The 14,368-nt window shown below is 39.6% G+C and overlaps 1 protein-coding gene across 2 annotated transcripts in view; it reads right to left on the bottom strand.

The window, feature by feature from the left end:
- Positions 1-1,257: 1,257 nt before the first annotated feature.
- Positions 1,258-14,368, bottom strand: part of LOC125246145 (cytolytic toxin-alpha-like) — a 29,791-nt gene continuing 16,680 nt past the window's right edge. For both annotated transcript variants that reach the window (XM_048157009.1, XM_048157007.1), the window contains 3 exons: positions 2,899-3,006; positions 2,438-2,566; positions 1,258-2,342 (listed from right to left, as the gene is read on the bottom strand). In XM_048157009.1, coding sequence (XP_048012966.1) covers positions 2,065-2,342; positions 2,438-2,566; positions 2,899-3,006 — 515 coding nt within the window. In that variant the 3' untranslated portion in view covers positions 1,258-2,064. The remainder of the gene's footprint in view (positions 2,343-2,437; positions 2,567-2,898; positions 3,007-14,368) is intronic.

Below are 14,368 nucleotides of genomic sequence, written 5' to 3' on the forward strand. Positions count from 1 at the left end.
CGATTAGACATGCTGCATGATGAACACTTTGTAAAGATCCATTTTGAGGGTTATATTAGCTGTTTGAACTTTTTTTATGTTGTTTAAGGCAAGCGTGAGCTCCGTGGGCGTGGAGCACCAGATTTAAAGGGCCACACACCCTGAATCGGCTAATTTCTAATTATGCCCCAAAATAGGCAGTTATAAAAATGAATTAAAAAAAAATCTATGGGGTATTTTGAGCTGAAACTTCGCAAACACATTCAGGGGACACCTTAGACTTATATTACATCTTTTAAAAAAAAGTTCTAGGGCACCTTTAACAGTTTTCAATGGCTTGTGTGTATAAGTATGTATAAGACCACTAAAGCATGTTGCATATGATAATGTTTATGATTTATAATGTAACATAAAATGTATTATTAAAGGATTAGTTCACTTTCAAATAAAAAAATCCTGATAATTTACTCACCCCCATGTCATCCAAGATGTTCATGTCTTTCTTTCTTCAGTCGAAATGAAATGAAGGTTTTTGATGAAAACATTCCAGGATTATTCTCCTTATAGTGGACTTCAATGGCCTCCAAACGGTTGAAGGTCAAAATTACAGTTTCAGTGCAGCTTCAAAGGGCTTTAAACGATACCAGACAAGGAATAAGAGTCTTATCTATTGAAACGATCGGTCATATACGTTTTAACCATAGACGTTCGTCTTGAACTAGCTCTCTTCTTCTTCTTCTCTATTTTAATTCCGGCAGTGTAAACACTGCTAAGTGTATTACTGCCCTCCACAGGTCAAAGTTTGAACTAAACTGTCATATAGAATTTGCTAGTGCAAGTATATAACAACTGCCAACTGCTGTTGCTGAGTGTTTTACTGTATTTCTGTTTCTGTTTTCAAGTCAAGTGTAATTTTGTATCTGTTCACTTTTGGATTCAGTAAAACTGCACTTGGGTTCACATTCAACTCTCCTTCAGTGGACGTTCATCACAGGTTGGTTGCAGCACAGATTTTTCACACAAAATCAGGATCTAATTGCAGCAGTCTCTATTTGTTAACAAACTCAAAAATAGTAAAACTACTCGATACAATCAGATCTCTCAAAAAGTATGAACAGAACAACACACTTTCTTTGAAGATGGAACAAAGACTAATAGAAAATACTTGATGCAATGAGGAGATCCAGGTCAGATGATTGAATTGATTTTATTGGTTAATAAAATATAATCAAATAATAAATGATAGACATATTGATTTAGAAATGATAAAAATGCTAATTTAATAAAGAAAAATTATGATAAAAGAGTAACACAAACAGTTAGAAATCAACTTCAAAATCCAAGTATTATCTAAGTAAAATGTTAGTAAAAATCTTAATAAAAATCTTAGTAAGATCTTAACAAAATCTGAGTAAAATATTCTTGCCAAAGGAAAAATATCATTTGTCGAGATCTCGCTGAATCAGAATGCCAAAGAGCAAAATTGAGTCATGATCGAGAACATACAGAAAAAGAAGAAGGTTCTTGATCATTGCCTCGGCCATGCAGTTTATTTCTGCAGATGAAAATATCATGTACTTTAACACCACATTATTTGCACATGTCAAAGGAAACACTCAGAATGCATACGTGTGCAGCAGAATGAAAAAACACAGGTCAACAAGGACAGTTCAAGAAAGAAACAATGTACTTTTGTCATAAAAGAATGATACACATAAAACAATAAATGATTTGTTATGATTAAAATATAACTGATTAAATGATTGTTAGTAAAATAAATATTCATCCCAATACTCAATACTATATAAACTAATCCAAACCAAAGAATGAAGCAGATGCAGTGCATTAATCAAACAAGTAACTATGGAAACAAATGCTAACAAACACGTTCTTAAAAGATGGTGTTGTTTTGATCAAAAAGAGTAAATGTTCATTTTAAAATAATTCGAAGCTGGTTATTTTGATGTTTCAATGTTTCATTCTCACCAAACAAAGACTGGATTAAGTAGCCTGATATTTGACCTTAACCTGTAAACCCATAACATGTTGCATAACTGTTCTGTTTGTTCCCATGGTGTATTTTAATTAGATGGCATTGATAAGAAAACCACTGAACACTGTGACATTATCTTGATCCCAGATCCATGAGTTCTTTAGGAGTACCATATAGACTCGATCCCCTTTCTCCAACCGCAGCGTTAAGGCATTGCCTCCGTTCTCTGTATGACATTGACTCTTGTGATGTCCTGTTAATGCTTCTTGCTTTCCATTTCTATACAAGGCCAACCATGTTGGATTTCCAACATGACAATGGTAGGAGAAACTGAAATAATAAACTCCTCGTACCGGTGCTGTGAAAATCCCTGTTAAAGAGTGAGACAGATCTCCATTAACAGCTGTAGACATAAATTATACAAAGTGTGTAGATATTGTTTTCAGCAGTGTGGATTAACAGTACCTGTGGCCGGGTTGTAGGCATCACCAACATTACTGTAGATTTTCTTGTAAATCAGTGTTGTATCTGCGTTTACTGGTCCAAAGAGACCATTTAATCCTAATGCAGCTGAAAATGCCACCTTTGGTTTGTCTAAGAGAACACATACAGTACCTTCTTAAAAATTGAAAATTGGCCCAGTAGCAATGAAAACAATTTATCTATAAACCTTTTTGAGATACATTTACATTAAAAATATATATATTAAGAATATTGGAGTATGTATTACAGGAAAATACTATTTCAGCCTTTCTAATTCAAAATTTCACATTTAATTCAGTGTGATACATGCCATTTCTTTGAAATGGTTCACTATCAGACACTGCTAGGAAATGTCACAAATAATTGCACAATAAATCCTACACCAATTGTTCTTCAGTGAATATGATATTACAGCACATCGGTCTTAAAAACACTAGTCTCACCTCGGTTTTCCTTTTGGAGTTTCTCAATCTGAGCTTCACTGTTAGCAAGTCTGGTTTCCAGAGCTTTCAAGACTTGGTTATCTGTGGCTTCAAGTTCCTTTAGTATGTCTGTGCATATTTTCAAAAGAAAAAATGTTTGTTTTCATCTTTAATATCAAGTAACACACAGATTAATTATAATCAAGTACTTCACATGTACTTTAGTATGTTTGATGTCAAAATAAGTGTATGCCCTATTATTTAAATCATGACAAAAGATTATTAAAACATGATGCTTTATGGTGAAACCTTTTAAAAGTGTTCTTAAGTTGTCCTTTGTCCTGTTTCTGGTTTTGTTTACAGGATCCTGACAGCTGTGCTCACATATTCGGTTTGTGTTTTTGGATCCTGACTTTTCTGTCTAGGATGGTTTCGGTTCCTGAATCAAGATCCGGATGTTCATGCTCCATGTTGTGTCTTTTATTGTGAGCACATGGTTGTTGTTGGCAGAGGCGAACTGACACTAAGTGGGGGCCCCAGGCAAAATTAATCAATGAGGCCCTTCTAAAAGATTTTTTTGTTAAAATATCTTCGTTACCTAGTGACGTAATTATACAACATATAACGTAGTCAAAACACATAGCAGAACAAATTGTGTATTGTTTACAAAATTAAAGTGCTTATTTTTTGCAATGACAGGATAATGAGTCCGGGAAGTGTGTTATGGGAAATGAAGTCCAAAAGTGTGGTGAGGAACAGTCCAGGTTGGAGTGCCCTCTAGTGGCAAATTTGGGCACTCCAACTGGTGCTCATGACAACTAGTTGATATTTATTTATATTGATGTGTAAGAGGCTTGCCCCCTAAATTGATTTTCCAGTGCATTTTTTTTTCTTTATGAATAACTTTATAAAATAGATGTTTCAAAAATAAAATCAATAGAAAAGAAACTTAATGATGGCATACTTTTAAATATTACATTAAAACCATCAGTAGGTGGCAGTAAATCATAGTCTTAATGAGCGAGTCATTCATTCATTCAGTACGAAGCAACTAGCTGTATTTATGAATGAATCATTAAATGAATGACTCTCACGATTCGTTCAAAGCTGCAGAATTGTTCACGAAACACTGATGTGAGCTGTTAATAACAAATAATCGCTAAATTGTAATTTAGACACGTGCATTTTCTGTAAAGTTGCTTTGAAAAGAAAAGAATATTGTGAAACGATTTTGTAAAAGATCTGTATTAATATCCTTAAGTCAATTATCTCAATCACTTGCTGTCCTGTTTCCTCTTTTCCTCATCTTCTTGCTTTCTTTTTCGCTTCTGCCTACCAGACGGATATGTCCTCTTCATGTTTAATAAATGGAATTAGGTATTTTAATGTAAGTAAGTGCTGCGGCATTTTGAAAGCAGCAGCAAAAGCATAAACAACGTAACGAGAGAGGGGACCCCTAAGGGGGATGCAGAGATGTCGCTGCATCACTGCGTGTTATATTGATATTAACATTACTGATTGTTTAAATTATCAGCCCTCGGGGGCCCCCTCAAAATGCGGGGCCCCAGGTAATTGCCTGTCTTGCCTGCCCTATTGCTACGCCTTGTTGTTGGTTCCCTTGTCATGTGTTTGATGTATTGGCGTCTGCGCTGTTTGAGCACATGGCTCATGAGTGTTTGATTGTCATATTTGGTATGAGCACATGGCTTCTCAATATATAAGTTGGCCAAAATTTCTAACCGTCTCATCATGCTAATGCAAAGGCATGTGACAGCGATTGTGGCCATCAAATGAGGACAGGAAACGACCACATCCAGAAATTCTAAAAATATGCTCACTGTCCGCTTGCTGTTTTTAGGGAAATGCTCTTTCAGTACTGAAGAGCACAGGGGGAACTGGTCTATATAGATCAGAGGTCGCGTTAACTGAAAAGTTTCCATCATTGACAGATTTTTTTTTTTTTGCAGTGACGGAAAATCTGAAAGCTGTTCAGTATTTTGACAGATTACACTGAGTGTCTATTGTAACTTGTAACGGTAATTCTCACCCCTGTCCACTTGGTGGTGAGTACACCGCGCGCACCACAAATTTCGAGACGGTGCGCGTGCAACAGCCCATGCACAAGCAGGAAAGAAGAGTCCACTAGGTGGCAATATGCACAGTACTGAGCACAATGTGCAGTCGTTGAAGAAGAGTGTGTAAAGAATGATTCAAAAATAAGAGGAGTAAACTCAAAAGCATGCCTTCTCCATCGTTTTTGATTCCTGTTCTCTTGGTGTATCTTCTGAATTATGTTGCAAAGATGGCTGCACTATTTTTCTTCTCCGATCCTGCCTAGCAAATGTCCGGTTGTCTGGTAATAGTATAGAAAAAATTGCACCGCGCATGTGTCGAACTCTGTCATCCGTGCACATCCTTGGTTTAGTATTCTTTGAAAGACGCGCGGACGCGGAAAGTGAAGTATACCCAGGGCTTTAGTAATATTCAATATTAAAGGATTAGTCCAATTTTAAATAAACTTTTCCTGATAATTTACTCATCCCCATGTCATCCAAGATGTTCATGTCTTTCTTTCTTCAGTCGAAAAGAAATTAAGGTTTTTGATGAAAACATTCCAGGATTATTCTCCATATAGTGGACTTCAGTGGAGCCCAAACGGTTGAAGGTCATAATTACAGTTTCAGTGCAGCTTCAAAGGGCTTTAAACGATACCAGACGAGGAATAAGGGTCTTATCTGGAGAAACGATCTGTCATTTTCTAAAAAAATACAAATGTATATGCTTTATAAAAACAAAATATCACGGAAACCAGAAGTACATTCAAGGCATTCTTCAAAACGCTTACGCTGTATGTCCTCCGCCTTCCCTATTCTACTTACGAAAAAAATTAAACTGGCACCGCGTTCCTTCCGTAAATAGAATAGGAAAGGCATAGGACACACAGTATAAGCGTTTTGAAGAATGTGGAAATGGGAAGTACGTTCAAGGCGAAATTTTGTGTTTATAAAGCATAAACGGTTGTATTTTTTTTCGAAAATGACCGATCGTTTTGCTAGATAAGACCCTTATTCCTCGTCTGGTATCGTTTAAAGCCCTTTGAAGCTGCACTGAAACTGTAATTTTGACCTTCAACCGTCTGGAGTACACTATAAGGAGAAAAATCCTGGAATGTTTTCATCAAAAACCTTAATTTCTTTTCAACTGACGAAAGAAAGACATGAACATCTTGGATGACATGGGGGTGAGTAAATTATAAGGAAAAGTTTATTTAAAAGTGGACTAATCCTTTAAGGTGGATAGGATGGATAGTATGCACATTGGGATGCAGGGATTGTTTACAAGATGTTTTGTCGATGTCTTTCCGCTATTGAAACACTGGTTGAGCGATTACATGAGAGTCATGATACGGATTTTGTTGTACTGTATCTTTCAATATATTTTCTGATGTTCAGTCATGTTTATTTCATTCTCTAACCATAGGCGAAGCATGTGTAAGGCTGTTAACCTTTCCCTGGCAATGGGTAAAAAAATAAAGGGGGCTTGGCCCTATAACCAATCACACATGATTCTGTTGAGCTTACAATAGGTTGTTTGCACATGACGTCACAGCAGCAGCATAAGTGAGTTTGGAGGGCAGGGACTGATTTTTCTATATAGGAATCCTATCAACAACTCAAAATTCGTATGTTTTGCGTCGTTTATGGTTGCTCAAATCGATAAAATCGAGAACCCAGAAGGTGTTTATATTGTTTACATAACTTTTTTATAACTTATATCGTTTTTTAACTTTAAAAGTTGTCAACTTTAATAGCGTTTTGCATCAGCTGATACTGAAATGAATATGGATATCTGCTTACCTTATTTGTTTTTGACTTGGTTAAATATCCACATTCTTCATGGTATCATTTGCAGGGAAGAGAAGCTATTTTATCCCATTGAATGGTAATTTGGTGTTTTCACTTAAGTTTTGTAGTATTCTGTTCACAATGTTGATCTGGTTACCATGAGAACAGTGTCACGCGCTGCTGCTTCAGCCATCATATGATAGAAAATGTCCAAATAAATAAATGTTTAACAAGCTGACAGAAGTCGATTCAACAACAAAGACAACCCTTTCAAAAACACTCAGCTATGTGATTATTTTATTGAGTGATAGGGAGTGGGTTCAGTCAGTGACATTATTAGATTTGATATACGGCGTCTTCCCGTCACCTCCTCAACCTGCAAATAGTGTTGTTTTTGGCGGCCTGTTTTAATTTTAGTTTTAGTCTAGTCTTTGTGTCAAGCTGCCATTTTAGTTTTTATTAGTTTTAGTCACGTTCATACTCTTTTTAGTCTAGTCAAGTTTCAGTTGACTAAAAGTCTGAGCATTTTAGTCTTATTTTAGTCAGAATTATCCATGACTATTTTAGTCTAGTTTTAGTCGACGAAAACTGATGACATTTTAGTCTAAGTTTAGAAAAGGTAGGTATCATTTGATAAAACACTTTTTATTGTTTTAGAAAATATAAATTACAAATTACATTTGGATATTTTCATGCTGAAAAACTGCTGATAAAAGACCTTGCATTCTACATTTAATTATAGTCATCGTCACATGACCAGCATTTACGTGGCGTTTTGTCTCGTTTTCGTCACGTGATAAAGGTTCGTTGACCATGATATTTAGTCTGAATTTTCGTTGACGAAAGCAACACTACCTGCAAAGTCCAGTTTTTTCTTTGAACGATGATGTGAGCTCCTGTTGCAATTCTCGATTCAGCATAAATGACCTACAATGGCGACATTTTTCACAATCACGACAGAAAATCAAAAATACTGTCCTAACTTAACTAGTAGAAAGGCAGTGTGATATAAACAAACCCAGACTAGAACTGAACGCGACATGACGGCAGCTTCACATTCTCTATATCTACCTCCTTGATGGCAGGAAAGTCTTTCAATTCAGTGGAAAATTTTCACTGCTTGCCCTCCACCGGTATTTTGCACGTCACCAGAACCTTGTGATTGCAATTATTGCAATGACCAAGCCATTCAGATTAGTCATCACTGAAACGCCGGAGTTTTGTTCAGTGCGCGAGCTGAACTCTGAATTCTAACTGAATTCTGCACTCTTGCTAATGCTCTCAGTCTCATCATAAACAGATTTGGTGATTGTGCTCTTGAGAGCGTCGAAACTAATGTAAACAGGTTTTCTATTTACAACGTATTTTTGAGCAATGTAGCCAATCACAACCTTAAGGCAGGCATACACTGTGCGATTTTCGTCCGATTTTGAGCCGAATTCTGACTCGTGCGACTCTTTTTTAAAATCGGGCCGATTTTCAGCTTTGTCGTGTGTCGTGCAGTGATCGTGCAGTGTACACGGGGAAACGAGTGGCGATAAACCTCTCCCGACTGGCAATCGCATGGTCGGATGAATTTCTGGCATGTCAGAAATTTGGTCGCCCCTCGTGAGGATATCGCACAGTTGAAGCAGACCTAAACCCTGTGTTTTTCCCCTCACTGCGCCTGTGCGAAAAAAGAAATTAAACCAATCTTCAATGCAGCAAGAAAGAAAATGAAAAGAGGGAGATCTTTAAGTTTTGTAGCTATTAAACTTGTGGCCCGTATGTAGTGGGTGAAAAAATGAGAAGTATTTCGTATTAAACAGGTTGTTTTTGAAGTGAAGCTGCTTTTCATTGACTGATTATTGCAGTCTCCTAACACATAGGCTACTGTTAATAATTTTAATTATATGCCTTTAATTCATTGTATAAATGTCTTTAAATAATTTTCAGTGAGGAGTAATTATAAGCTAATCAAATCTTTTATTATCCTCGCAGCGCGTCAGTTATGCGGTGATGCGCTATAAAATATTGCGGGCCAAATGAATTGTAATATCAATTTAATATTAAATAGGCCTACCCTATACTACTACTACTACTACTACTAATAAAAATAATAATAGGCTAATTATTATTATTATTATTTAATATATGAATTGGAAATGCTAAATCCTCTTGATATCCATAGCTGATGCTTTTGACGATATCTCTGGAAACATATTGTCAATCAGCGCATCCCAGTACGTGGGTTTATCGTGCATATTTCAAACGCATAGTGTGAGCAGTCGAGTCACCTCTCGACCATCGGACCGCATAGTGTGAGCACATAAATCATGCATTTTGGTTCTCCATCGCACGCGATCTACTCGTACAGTGTGAGTTGGTAACCTTGCTGAAATCGCACAGATATCGCACAGTGTATGCTCGCCTTTACTTGATGATATCTTGAACCAGGGGTGGCGCTAGGGGTGGGCTAAGGGGGCTGGAGCCCCGATTGTTTTCCCAAAAGCCCCGAATCTTTCAGGTTTGAGGTTTCTTAACAGTGCTGTCAAAATATAATTTTTTAAAACATATCTCTCTATTAAAATATGTTAAACAATTCAATACCGCTTTTCTACAGTATCCATACACCAATAGCGCTTTCTCTCTTCTCTCCGACAGCGAGTTCACGCACACCGCAGCTGAACACAGACACGCTTCCTGTCACTCACTCAGAGCAGCAGCAGGTCTCGAGACTCTCTTTCGGTCCGGTTGGAGGGATTTTGTTATGATAAAACAGCTGATATGACAACTTTAGCACATTTATCAGCTATAAATTCATTCAGTATTTCCCATTAATGACCCTGTGCTGTCGCCACCGTTTCATAATGAACTGAAAATTTAAAATATACTACTGCCAACGAACTAAAATCGAAACCGTCATACGGCTTTGTGCCTTTATAAAACACTTTATAAAGACAGCGATTAAGTATATATACAGTCTATCTGTGCTGCGTGTTTTAAAGAGAAGTGCACACTTTTGCTCACGCGATCAGCTGGTGATCTGATCAAAATAAAAGCGCAAAGGGTTTATCTTAGAAATTAGTACAAAAGTATTGTAATTTCCCTATTGTGTAAAGTAACTAATAAAAATTGTTACAGTAGGCTACTGTCATATGAATAATTATATAGGCCTAAAACATTATTATATTATTGTAATAATTGTTTGGTATCCTAAAACACAATGTAGACTGAGATTCTATATCACAACTAAAAATATGTTTGAGCCCTCTTTAATGTCCAGGTACAAGTCAAAGCTGTTTCTTTGTTTAATTTGCACACTGTACATGGGTTGAAGCTCTTAATTTTGAGCTTCCAAAGTGCATCAGATTGATGTATTTAACCTTAAAATGTACAATATTTTCTTCCGGGGGAACATGCCCCCAGACCCCCCTAGATGAGGTACACAACCATCATAGTTTTACAGTGGGAAATAATGTACATTCTATGAACTTTACTCAGATTTGGGCTAAGCCCCTAAAGTTTACAATGTCTGGCTCCGCCCCTGCATAGATACAATATAGCCTACATGCGATAAACCTAAAATAAATAAATAAATAATAACGTTAAACAAATGGTGCAGCTTGCAATCTACTCCTCCTTGATTGTCTTGTTAAGATGATACTGAAGTGCGTTCCAAAAGAATAGTTTTTTTTTACCCCATACACCCTTCATGCCTTCGAAGCTCTCACTCCGGAGGGTAAACCCTCTGAAGGGATTAGGGCATAGAGATGAGCCCTTCTGAATGGAACGCAGGGTGTGTTTCAAACCGTGTAGCACGCACACGGCAGAGAGGGAGAGGGAGCGAGAGACCTTGCGTGTGTGTGCTAGTGTGCGTGTGTGCGAAGCGCATGTAAGACAGAGAGTATCCTGATTGGCCTGTTTCGGCAAATCAACCAATTAATTGTCAGTGTGGGCGGGCTTTTATCTCTTCTCCCGAACTAAATTAATGAGTTATGTCTATCTAGAAACAGGAGCACCATGGCAGAGGGAGAGTGCCACAAAAAAAAAAAAAAAGTATAAGACACATTTTACGGCAGACTAGACGAATGTGTACCCCTGTCTTATAAGTGTCAAACATAATGACAGTCTTGCTCGCTGCACTATTTGTAACAGCAACTTCAGCACTGCCCATATGGGTTAAATCACTGCAAAAGACATGTTGAGGTGAGTTGACAAGTTTCATTTCATGTGCATATTATTCAGGCTAGTTGCCAAGGCTACATGAAAACAACAAACTCCTTAGACCTGTTCAAAGTTGCAATGGAAAATAAATAAAAGCAGTTTACATAAATAGTATAAGCAGCTTATATAAATAGTAAAAGTAATCTACATATTTAAACATGATTAACGAATAATTGCATAGGCCTATAGCGTATAGAAATAATATTTTATGCTTTTATATCTTTTAGGGATCACAACATATTAAGGCATAAAAAAGGCATAGGAAACAGGCCTAGGCCTACATGTAGGCTACATTTGGTGTGTATGTAAATAGTTACTTCATTGTTCTGTTATATTCAGCTGTATTTCGGTATACAAGTAAAGTCATGTTCTGTGGTGAAATGTCATATCCTTGTCCTCCTACCTCCCTGAAATAACTTTTTGCAGGTTGGAATGTCTGATATTTATTCACAAACTTATAGGATAAACAAATAGGCCTAGGCTATGCATTTATTTACGCGATCACGAAAGTGAAAGTAAATGCAAGGGCGCATTCAAACGCGATTTCAATACCCTGCATTTTGAAAGCGGCTCCCTGAAGAATACAAATATCTCTCAATATGAAAGCTATCTTAGGCTGGGCAGTGTAGTTGTAACCATCTCTTAGCTCTGTATCAAAGAAAAATTTGGTCTTATTTGCACTTTGAATATTGAGAGAGTGCGATTATGGTTGCACTTATTGTAAAGTGTTACCATAAAAATGAATAACAGTTTTCTCTTAATCTTATTAAGTACAAACAATAAGGTTTCATTTGTTAACATTAGTTAATGCACTGTGAACTATCATGAACTAGTTGATGTTGGTTAATACATTAATGTTAATAAATGAGACCTTATTGTAAAGTGTTAACATTTTAATTTATACTGTTTTTATTATATGATCAGTTTGTGGAAAGGAGTTCAGTTAGGAGGTCTAAAGTTGTAGAAGCTCATAAATCATGTACAGTAAGGTTTGAAGAGACTGAAATCATACAGAAGAGAAGTCAGTCAGTTGAGTTAGTGGCAAAACCTTTTACAGTACTTGAGTATTGTTGTCTTTTACTGCATGTGATAATTCATACTCAGAAAGTAGAACATCTCGGTTACAAAGGTAACCCTCGTTCCCTGAAGGAGGGAACGGAGATGTACATCGGACAGACCGATGAATAGGAATCTCGCTAGAGAGGCCAATCTACTTCGAGTGTAACTAAAACAAGCCAATGCACATTGGCATGCAATCATATGCATCAGCTGCTCTCCTCGCAGGGATGTACGTCTCCGTTCCCTCCTTCAGGGAAAGAGGGTTACCTTTGTAACCGAGACGTTCCCATTCAGTCGGTCACATTCGGCGTACATCGGACAGACCGACGAATAGGAATCCCTACCAAATCGCCACAGGAGCTGCCCTCTTCCAGCGCTCTGTTGTAAGCCACCTGAACCCCCTTGCCTGAGGACGGTGGGACAGGGCTAACAGAGAGAGTCGATCACTGCTGTTCCCAAACCCATTCAGTGAGACTATTGGATAACGCTGGGAAAGCGTAACCTTTCGTTAGAAAAGGAACGCTGCGGAAGCCACATCCTTCCCCGAAGGAGTGGAGAAGTATGTATGGACTAACCTTGTAGGTTGTACAACATATGGAAGAACTGGGGTGACTCCAACTCGATGAGAGATGGGTTCTCCCAGAGGGAAAGACACAGGCTTCGTTTAGGAGCAACCATGGAAAAACCATATGGGATCCCTGTAGGGTCACACATATGGAACCCAGCCTAAATCCGGTTCTCAAGGATGCAACGGAGTATAGGCCTGCCGAAGGGTCACTGAAGTGCTGAAGTGCTCGAAGCACCAGAGCGAGGTCCCAAGAGGGTATGGAGGGAGGTCGAGGAGGATTTAACCGTCTCGCCCCCCTAAGGAACCTGATGACCAGGTTGTGCTGACCAACAGTCTTGCCATCTATGTGGTCGTGGTAAGCAGAGATAGCAGCAGTGTGGACTTTGAGGGTGGAGGGGGACCTATCTGCACAGCCCCCGGGGCCAGCTGTGTGCCAGTGCGTCTGTCCCGAGTGTTCCCTCGGTCAGAGAGTAAAACAACTGGCAGTGAGAGGTTTCTGGTGAGGCAAACAGATCTACCTGAGCCTCTCTGAACTCTCTCCAGATCAGCTGGACCACCTGGGGGTGGAGTCGCCACTCTCCCGGCAGTGCAGCTCATGAGAGCTCGTCGGCCGCACGGTTGAGCACACCGGGAACATGAATGGTGCGAAGCGACCTCAGATGCTTCCGACTCCACAGAAGGAGATAGCGGGTGAGTTGCGACATGCGACGAGAGTGTAGACCACCTTGATGGTTGATGTACGCAACGGTCGCAGTGTTGTCCGTACGGACCAGTACATGCTTGTCCCGTAGCGGCCCTTTGAGGCGGCTCAGAGCAAGGCACACTGCAAGCAACTCGAGGCAGTTGATGTGCCACTGCAGATGGGGTCCCATCCAAACCCCTGAAACTGCAAGCCCGTTGTACGGCACCCCAGCCGGTGGTTGAGGCATCTGTGAAAACCACAGCATGCCGGGACACCTGTTCTAGGGGCACTCCTGCCCGAAGAAACAAGGGGTCCGACCACGGGGCGAAGGCCTGGCACTCCTGAGTGATTGCCACCCGGAATGTGCCGCGTTGCCACGCCCATCTCGGGACTCGTCCGTGAAGCCAGTGTTGAAGCGGTCTCATATTAAGCAGACCGAGCGGTGTTACAGCCGCTGCGGCCACCATATGCCCCAGGAGCCTCTGAAAGTATTTCAGTGGGACCGTTGTACTGCCGTTGAACGTATTCAGGCAGTTAAACACTGACTGAGCATGTTGCTCTGTGAGGCGTGCTATCTGTTCGACCGAATCCAACTCCATACCGAGAAAAGAGATCCTCTGCACCGAGGCGAGTTTGCTCTTTTCCCAGTTGACCTGAAGCCCCAACTGACTGAGGTGTCTGAGCACCAAATCCCTGTGTTTGCACAACTGATCCCGAGACTGTGCTAGAATGAGCCAGTCGTCGAGATAGTTGGAGGATGTGAACACCCTGTTCTCTCATGGGAACAAGGGCTTACTCCACAAATTTCGTGAAGACGGGGGGAGACAGGGCCAGCCCGAAGGGTAGGACTCTGTACTTATATGCTCGTCCTTCGAACGCGAACTGCAGGAATGGCCTGTGTCACGGAAGAATCGAGACACGAAAGTACGCGTCCTTCAGGTCGATCGCTCCAAACCAATCCTGGGGACGGATGCATTCTAAAATGCGTTTCTGCGTGAGCATCTTGAACAGTAGCTTGTGAAGGCTCCGATTCAAGATTCGCAGATCCAGGATAGGTCGTAACCCACCGCTCTTCTTGGGTACAATGAAGTAGGGACTGTAGAACCCTGACCTCATATCGGCTGGAGGGAC

This window comes from Megalobrama amblycephala, linkage group LG14 (genome assembly GCF_018812025.1).
Source record: "Megalobrama amblycephala isolate DHTTF-2021 linkage group LG14, ASM1881202v1, whole genome shotgun sequence".
Taxonomy (NCBI): domain Eukaryota; kingdom Metazoa; phylum Chordata; class Actinopteri; order Cypriniformes; family Xenocyprididae; genus Megalobrama; species Megalobrama amblycephala.